The 8,947-nt window shown below is 59.2% G+C and overlaps 1 protein-coding gene across 1 annotated transcript in view; it reads right to left on the bottom strand.

Annotated features, from left to right (window-relative positions):
• Positions 1-3,649: 3,649 nt before the first annotated feature.
• BICRA (BRD4 interacting chromatin remodeling complex associated protein) overlaps positions 3,650-8,947 on the bottom strand; it is a 75,153-nt gene continuing 69,855 nt past the window's right edge. Inside the window, 5 exon segments of the mRNA XM_029242040.1 lie at positions 3,650-5,676; positions 6,248-6,350; positions 6,545-6,639; positions 6,828-6,976; positions 8,068-8,129. Of these exon segments, the coding sequence (XP_029097873.1) occupies positions 4,568-5,676; positions 6,248-6,350; positions 6,545-6,639; positions 6,828-6,976; positions 8,068-8,129 (1,518 nt within the window). The 3' untranslated portion in view covers positions 3,650-4,567.

Raw genomic sequence — 8,947 nt, 5'->3', positions numbered from 1 at the left:
AGCGTGGAGTCTTAACCACTGGACCGCCAGGAAAGTACCAGACTTGTGGATTTTTCAAAATATACTGATGGGACTTCCCTGGTGGCACAGTGGTTAGGAATACGCCTTCAGGGACTTCCCTGGTGAAGCGGTAGTTAAGAATCCACCTGCCAATGCAGGGGACACGGGTTCGAGCCCTGGTCCGGGAAGATCCCACATGCCACAGAGCAACTCGGCCCCTGCGCCACAACTACTGAGCCTGCTGTACTCTAGCGCCCGTGAGCCACAACTACTGAAGCCCGTGCACCACAACTACTGAAGCCCGCACGTCACAACTACTGAAGCCCATGCACCACAACTACTGACGCCCGCACGCCTAGAGCCTGTGCTCCTCAACGAAGAGTAGCCCCTACTCACCGCAACTAGAGAAAGCCCGCGAGCAGCAATGAAGATCCAACGCAGCCCAAAATAAATAAATAAATATAAATAAATAAACTAAAGAAAAAAAGATGGAAGAAGGCAGCCAGTGAGCTTGTAGTTCGGGCACGGTCAATCTTGGGTTCCAATCCTGCTCTGTGTCCAGGTGATCTGGGCCCTGAGGTAGCCATTCCTGGCCTCTTTTTCCAGATGGCTCAGCTGTAGAAAAGGGACCCCCCAGATGCCCACTCTGCTGCTCCTAGCGTCTAAGAGCAAGTATCTAAGAAGTTTGGTCCCAGGACTTCCCTGGCGGTCCAGTGGTTAAGACTTCGCCTTCCAGTGTAAAGGGTGCAGGCCGGATCCCTGATGGGGGAGCTAAGATCCCACATTGCCTTGCGGCCAAAAAACCAAAACATAAAACAGAAGCAATATTGTAACAAATTCAATAAAGACTTTAAAAATGGTCCACATGGAAAAAAGAAGTTTGGTCCCAAGGACTAACCGTAGGAGTTGAGATCAGTTTTGGTCTCCTGCCCAGGGGCCCGGGAGGGGGAGCGTCTCTGGCTCCTGCACAGCGGGCCAAGGCTTGCTGTTATATACACCCCTCCCCCCAAGCTGGGTGTGCATAGGGGAAGGTCGCAGGCTCCCAGCCAGACCGCCGGGCTTGCAGCCCAGTCTGACACTTACTGCATCCCTCGGGGCCTCGGTTTCCTCACCTGCGAGGTGGGACTATCAATTCCCACACGGGGGCTTCTGTGAGATACCCCAAGTGAAGGGCTCGGAGCAGTGCCTTGGTAAGTGTTCTGAAAACGTTAGTCATCGTGTTCCTCTGCTCGGGCTGCATGCAGCCAGCCTTTCAGAACTGAGGCCGTGAGCAGGTGGAAATCACTGGCAAACTTCTTTACGCGGCCAGGCCACGTGAGGTCTTCCGGGAGCTTGCAGGGGATTACAGGATGTTAAGAACTGCCATTCTCCTTCAGTGCTTTATTACGTACGCGGGGGAAGTAGGTCTAGAGCTAGGAAGGGGGGGCGGTCCCTCTCCTGGAGATCCCATGTATATGCTCCTCCCCCTCAAACACCCCCAGGGGCCTGAAGAGGAACGGGGAGCATCATCCTAGTTCAGCCGCCGTCACTCCCACTGGCTATGCCAGTCGCCTCCTCGCCATGTCGGTTCCTCACACGGCCGCCAGAGGGCGCCTGGGAAACCTAAAACGGCTCAGCTCTCTGCTCGGGACCCTCCTGGGGCTCCCGCCTCACTCACGGTCAAAGCTGTCATCACCGTGGGGCTCAAGATCCTTCAGGATAGGCCCCGTTCGTTCTCTCTGACCTTACCTCTTGTCTGCAGCCCCTTCTTCCCTAGGTTCCAGTCACAGGGCCTCCTCGCTGTTTAACATTCCACCCACGCTCCTGCTTCAGGGCCTTTGCACTGCCTGTTCTCACTGCCTTGGGTGCTCTATCCGTAGATCTCCCCGTGGTTCCCTCCCTTATTTCATGCAGCTCTCTGCTCACATGTCACCTCCTCAAAGAAGTCTTCCGCTCCCACCTGATCCTGAGGGCCGTCATGTGCAGTTGGGCGGGTTGTTCACTACAAAAAGCACTCGCTTGTATGAAGGGGGCTGGACTCCAGGTCACATGCTGCTCTCCAAGCTCTAGGAGAAAGGGGTGCCGTTTTCTTGTTCACACAAAGGGGTTCTAGGGGATAGCAGCTGCTTTGTCCACTCCTTCACTGATCTTATTTGGAAATAGGGTCTTTGCAGATGGAATCAAGTTACGATGAGCTCATACTGGAGCAGGATAGGCTCTAATCCAGTATGACTGGTGTCCTTAAAAGACACACTGATGTACAGGGAAGGTGGCTTGGAAGGAGAGACTGGAGTGATGCGGACACAAACCAAGGAACACCTGGGAGGGCCAGAGACTGCAAAAGGTAAGGAAGGATCGATCCTCCCCTAGAGTCTCTAGAGGGACTGTGGCCCTGCTCACACTTTGATTTGAGACTTCTAGCCTCCGGAACTGAGAGAATACATTTCTTTCTTTTAAGCCACCCACCCAAATTGGTGGTACTTTGTTATGCCAGCCATGGGAAACTAACACACCCTGCTTGATTTTCCCCACATCTCTGACACTGTACACGTTTACAGTCAATGCTCACTGTGAGCAGGTGCCCTATTTGTGAGAGTCCACTTGTTAAAATGTCTGTGATGCCACAAACTCGCAGCACTTCCATGGACACGCACAGAGTGGCAAAAACGTTGAGTCGCTAAGGCTGCGCCCTCGTACTGGAAATGAAGTATCCTTTTGGGGGTCTATTTAGTGCCACGTGTCTCACATTTTTTGTGCTTTTGTTGATTTCACTGTTTTATTTTTCATATATATATTTTTTAATTTAATTTTTGGCTGTGTTGGGTCTTCCTTGCTGCGCGCGGGCTTTCTCTAGCTGTGGCGAGCTGGGGCTACTCTTCCTTGCAGTGCGCGGGCTTATTGCCATGGCTTCTCTTGTTGCGGAGCACGGGCTCTAGAGCGCAGGCTCAGTAGTTGTGGCGCATGGGCTTAGTCGCTCCGCGGCATGTGGGATCTTACCGAACCGTGTGCCCTGCATTGGCAGGTGGATTCTTAACCACTGCGCCACCAGGGAAGTCCTGATTTCTCTGTTTTAAGTGGCCCCCAGGTGTAGTGCTTTGTGCTGTCTCAAGTGCTTAAGCACAAGAAGGCTGGGATGTGCCTCACGGAGAAAACACGGGTTAGAGAAGTTTCACTCAGGCACGAGTTATAGTGCCGTTGGCCGTGAGTTCAATGTTAACGAATCAGCACTATACATTAAGTGAGGTGTCTTTAAACAGAAACACACACAAAACAAGGTGATGTCTTGACGGCTTGACAAAAACGTGACCAGAGGCTGGCAGGAAGCTAACCCTGTATTTCCCCCCAGGAGCGATGGTTCAGTATTTGCTAATTCCGTGTTCCCAGAGACCACAGAACCTTAGCAGGAATGATACGAATCGCCTGCGTTTGGCTGAACTTTTTCACTGTCTGCCTTCTCCACCACCAAGCTGGCCCTCCCAGGACAGGCACTTGTCTTGTTCAGCTGCACCCCTGTGCCTGGAACGGGGCCTGGCGCCCAGTAGGGGCTCACATGTGTATGTGGACTAAGCCCTCGCAATCCCCCTCTCCACCCACCTGTCGCCCCTACCCCCGGACTCCAAACAAGTCCCCAGAGACCCGAAAGCAAAGGGGGCCGGGGGGGGGGCGTCAGTACAGTTTTAAAAAAAAGGATCGATTTTTAATTTACAAGAGTTCTAAATGTACAGAATTCTCCTTTAAAAAAATCGTTATACACAATAAATACAGTACAAAAAAATTTATCTTACAGTACTAGTTTTGTCTCCAAGATTTTGAAATCTGGCGTGGGTCGCTGGCGGCAGGAAGAACAGAGGGAAGACTGGCTGGGGATGGGGTGGGAGGAAGACCCCGGTTTCCTGTTTTGGAGGTGCTCGGATTTCAGTCGAGGGACTGGAGGCTTCGCAATCTCTCGTTCTCATTCGAGCGCACACAGAGGGACATAGGACACGGAGCGGGACGCACACACATGGATGGGACACAGCTGCCCGCGGGCACAGCGCTCCCAGCTGGGGGTCCCGGCATGCAGGCTCACGCCGCCCCTCCCGTGCGTTTCCTTTCTCGGCCTGTGGGGGGCGGTGGGGAGAGGCTGAGCGCAGCTCGCAAGGACCTGCCGGCTCTGAGCGCCCTCCACGCAGGGATCCGTGAAGCCACACGGACAGGCCCGGTACCCGGAGACGCGTGAGCAGTGGGGACAGCCAGGAAGCCCTCATCCCTGGCAAAAGCGCACGTGTCCCCCGGTGGGGGGGCGGAGTGTGCAGGAAATGGGAAGAAATAGGAAATGACACACCAGGATTACCCCCTCCTTTGGCAGGGGGACAGTTTACATTACAGCCCCTCCTCGAAATCCACGACCCCCACCCAACAACCCAGCTGAAGCAGGAGGTGGGGGACGAGGCCTTTGTGACTCAAATAACTTAGGCAAGAAAAACTCAAGGGGTCCCCGGCTCGTGTCCCCCAGGAGGCTGAGGTCGGACGCCCGGCTGCCCCCCTCCCCCCTCCCCGCGGCGTCCCTGCGGAGCGAGGGGACAGGGAAGGGAAGACCAGCCCGGTGTTATCTGTTCAACGTCCTGGCGCCGAGGCCACCGTTGTGACTGGAGGGCGGGTAGGCCTCCGGCCTGTGCAGGGGCGTCGGGGAGGCAGGCGTGACCGCCGCCGGGGCGGCGTGTGGGTACGGGGGAGCGGGCGTCCGGCCGGGGGCCTGTTGGAGGTTCAGGATGCTGTCGATGGCGCTCTGGAGGTGTTCCGTGAGCGTGTCGTCCTGCGGGCTGTCGCTGGAGAAGCTGGCCTGGTCCACGTCGGGCGACTCGGACTTGCGCCGCTTGGCCGGGGGCAGCGGGGTCGTCTCCCAGCCGGGCTCCCGGCTGCCGCTGCCCTGCCCGGCGCCGGCCGCGGGTTCGGCCGGGGCGCCCTTCAGCATGCGCTGGTACAGCTCGTCCTCCACCGCCGCCAGCTCGCGGATGAGCCCGCTGGTGGCCTCGTCCACTTTGGTGGGCAGCGGGGCCGGGCTGCCACCCCGGGCTCTGCCCGCCGCCGCCCCCTCGGCCGCCCCGCCACCCGAGGCCTCCACGTTCTCGCGGTAGGTCTTGCGGAGGGGCAGGCGGGGGCAGTGGGGGGCCGGCGCCGGTGGCTTGCGGTCGGCAGCGGCCGGCGGCGGCGGGTGGTCCACTGTGCCGTTCATCTGGCCGGTGGCGGGGGGCGGCGGCGGGGGCCGGGGCGGGGGCTCGGCCGCCTTGAGGGCGGCGGGGGGCGGCGGCGGGGCCTGGTGCACCGGGTCCAGGGCTGTGTTGTGGACGACCTTGCTGAGTCCGGCTTCCTGTTTGATCTTGAGCTTGAGGCCAATGCGGCTCCGGGCCTCATAGGTCTTGATGGGCGGGCGGTTACGGGAGGGCATCGGGCCGTCCTCGTCGGCGTCCAGGGAGGAGGCAGCGGAGGACAATGCGGACGAGGACAGGGAGGAGGAGGATGCCCGGGCCCAGCTCACGGAAGGGGAGCCTCCCGCCCCACCATGCCGGATCACCAGCTTGGTGGGCAGGTGCAGAGGGGGTTGGGTCGGGGTCCCAGACGCTGAGGACGGTGATGGGCCGTGGCTGGGGAGCCGGTGTCCCTCGGAAGAGGCGGCGAGGGGGAGGCCGAGAGAGCGCGAGGAAGACACATACTCGTCTGCAGGAGAAGGGGGCCAAGAAAACCCAGGGGCTTAGGGAAAGCACGAGGCGCCTGCAGAGCAGAGCTGAGAGGAGCCGGCGTACGCTGAGCGCCTACTACCTGCCAGGCCCGGGGCTAAGCCCTTGACTCACCGAGTCCTGAGGACATACTGCTAGGTAGGACCCTTTCCCCAATTCCCAAGTCCCCCCAGTGTGCAAGCCCAGGTCAGCACCGGAGAGGGGACGCCCTCTTCACTTCTGCAGCCCAGGCACCTTGCTTGCTGCACCCCAGCCCTGGCTCTGCTCCCCTGCTTTTCTATCCCCTGGGGGTGGCAGAATGTTCCCTCCATCCAGGCCAGGATCGGGGAGGTGAAATGGACACTTGGTGATGGAGGAGGAGGAAGGTGAGCTCAGCTTTCTGTGGTTTCAGAGCCGGGAGCACGCGGCAGGAAGGCGGGGCTCGGGCGCCGCCCAGTGGTGGGGTGAGGTGAGGCCACGCACCCTGCTCCCGCCCCAAGTCTAATTCGGCGGCTCTGGCACTGGGCACTACGCGGGTAGGAGTGGGGGACTCCGCCTCTCTCCCCTCTCACCAGGCTTCTCCTTGGCCAGCTGCTTGTCCAAGGCCAGCGTGGTCTTTTCCTCCTGAATGAACATTCGGTCGATCATTACCATCTCCGCTGAGGGGCTCACCCTCTGAGGGGGAAGAGAAGAGAAGATGGGCAAGTGAAGAGGTGAGGTGGGGGAGGGGACGCGAGCAACCGGCATGGATGGGAACACATTCCAAACTGTCCTTGTGATCCCACCCAGCCCCCCTCCCTCCTTCTTGTCCAGAGGGGGTGAGGGGAAAGGGCAGGGTCCCCCGGGGAAGAAGGTGACGGCCACCCTACCCGGGACTCCTCCAAGAGCAGGAGGCGGTATTTATTGAGCATGGCCTGGGTGCGTTTCAGCAGCTGCGTGGAGACTGTCTCAAACTCCTCGTCCACTGTGGAGGAAGAGAAGGGGTCTGGAGGTCCAGATGTTGGGGACCTAGGGACCCGCAGATGCGCACGGAGCTGGGCACATCCTGACCCACAGTCAAGGGCGCGTGCAGAGTTGCACTAGCATCCGCTCCTCGCCACCCGCCTCCACACGCGGGGGACAGGGTGGGGAGAGTCCCAGGGGAGGCCTCACCTTTGTGGTAGTCGTTGGGGGAGGGGAGGGCACCCTGGTAGACGTGGTAGGGCAGGAGGCGATGCAGGGCGTCCTCAAAGGAGGGGAAGGCCGTCTTGTAGTCAGGGTGCAGGACAGAGCCCTGATGTTTGTGCAAATGCTCCAGGAAGCTGGGGGTTGGGGAGGATACCACACACCCACACCCACACACACACACACACACACGCGCACACACACACACACACACAGAGCTGGTGGTGAGGCCAGGAGACAGCAGATCCTGGACCCTGAGCCCCAGGCCACAAGACAGAAAACGACGGGACAGGGAAAGGAACGCTGGGGGAGTGTGTGTTAATGGGTGCTCATTATGCCCATTTTACAGATGAGGAAACGGGTCCACAAAGGTGAAGTCCCTGACCCAAAGCACCTACAGCGAGGAAGAGGCAGTGCTGGGAGTCAGAGGCCAGAGCTTGAGACTCAGCTTCCATGCAATACCGTCTCCTGCCACCTGGGGTCAGCATGTCCCCGCTCTGCCTCTGACCCAGCAGCAGGCTTGGGGAGGCGGGCAGGGAGGTTGGGCCCCTGGTTGGTTGGTTGATAAGATCCTGTTCTCTCAATGGGCTGTTTTCTAGCCCAGCACGTAAACATGTACGAATGTACACCATACACCAGACATAATGTCCCACCAGACATGCTTGGCTGTACCCTGTGCTCTAGACCAGCAGCCCCTACACATCACGGGGGCAGGACCTGGTCTGGCTGGTGTTTCCAGAATCTAGCACAGGACTGGGCACCGTATGAGGACACGACTAACACTCGAGGTGGAAGGAGGGCAGAAGAGAGGGACAGACCGCAGGCAAGCCGCCCATCCACCCAAACATCGGATCAGCCACGCACCAGTCTCATTACCATCCGTCCATCTATTCACCCAGGCCCCCATTCATCCTTCCACCCGCCCAAATGCTCATCGCCCATCCCCTGATATGAAGCACTGCCTGCCCCAGGCCTGTCTGAGATGCTGGGGGTGCAGAGGTGACCAAGCCATGCCAAATCCCTCCCTCTTGAAGCCAGCAGCCTAGCTGTCTCATGAATGCTCCTAATACAGCCTCACCGAATCCTCACCCATCACCCTATTATCACTACTATTCCCACCCCACTTTCTAGAGGGGGAAGCTGAGGGTCTTCAGGGAAATGGCACTGCCCAAACCACAGGGCTAATGAGAGGTGGAGGGAAGGCACGAGGACCGGGCACTGAACTCACCAGGCTTCTTTGCTGGGCTGAAGGGTAGGTGGCTTCTTCAGGCTGCTCAACTTGCACTCATACTGCGGGGTGGGGGGGTGGGGGGGTGAAGAGGCCAATGAGAGGTACTGCGACGGAGAAGCCTTCCCTTGGCAGCCTGACCCTCTCTACCCCCCAGCCCGGGACAAAGATGGGAGGGGGCCGACGTCGCCCGAGATGGGGTCCTGGTCCCAGCTGCGGGACGCTCTGCCCATCACATTCAACCTGCGGGGAAGACCCGGGCTGGACACAGTGAGGAGAGGGTGACAGGCAGGCTCGAGCCCTCGGCGCCCTCCGCCTGGGTCCCCTCCAGCCCCTTATCCGGCCTGGGTCTCTCGGCCTCCGCCTGCCCACCAAATGGCCCTTGAATCCCTCGTCCTTGTCCGGCATCTGATTTGCAGACTCTTCTCATTTTGCCTAAATCTCTCTCTTGACTTCCCTTGCTCATGCCCGGTCTTCCCTCTCAAGCTCTTTCGAATCTTGGTCTCCGCCTCCGTCTCCCCCAGACCCCGCACACTCCCTGTCTCGCCCCTCCAGCCTGGGTACCACTATCCTAGTTCTCCCCCCAACCTCCCCCCTCCATCTCCGCCGTCTCTGTTTGACTCAGTGTCTCACTGCCCACCCCGCCCTGCCCTTCCGTCTAGGGTCTCACCCCACCTGTCCCGAGCCCATGCAGCCCCTCCTCCTACAGTCAACCTCTCACCTGCTCCAGTCCCCAGTGACTGTCGGGGTTCTCACTCAAGCCAACTCTCCTACCATCACCCTGTCATTTTGGTGTCCAGGAGGGGTCTCTGTCCAACTATCTCGGTCTCCCGTGTGTCCCCCCCCGCCCCGCCCAGACCGTCCTGGTGTCTCACCCATC

Source organism: Monodon monoceros, unplaced genomic scaffold (genome assembly GCF_005190385.1).
Source record: "Monodon monoceros isolate NGI ecotype Baffin Bay Population unplaced genomic scaffold, NGI_Narwhal_1 Super_Scaffold_10, whole genome shotgun sequence".
NCBI lineage: Eukaryota > Metazoa > Chordata > Mammalia > Artiodactyla > Monodontidae > Monodon > Monodon monoceros.
This window is presented reverse-complemented; position numbering and strand designations above follow the sequence as displayed.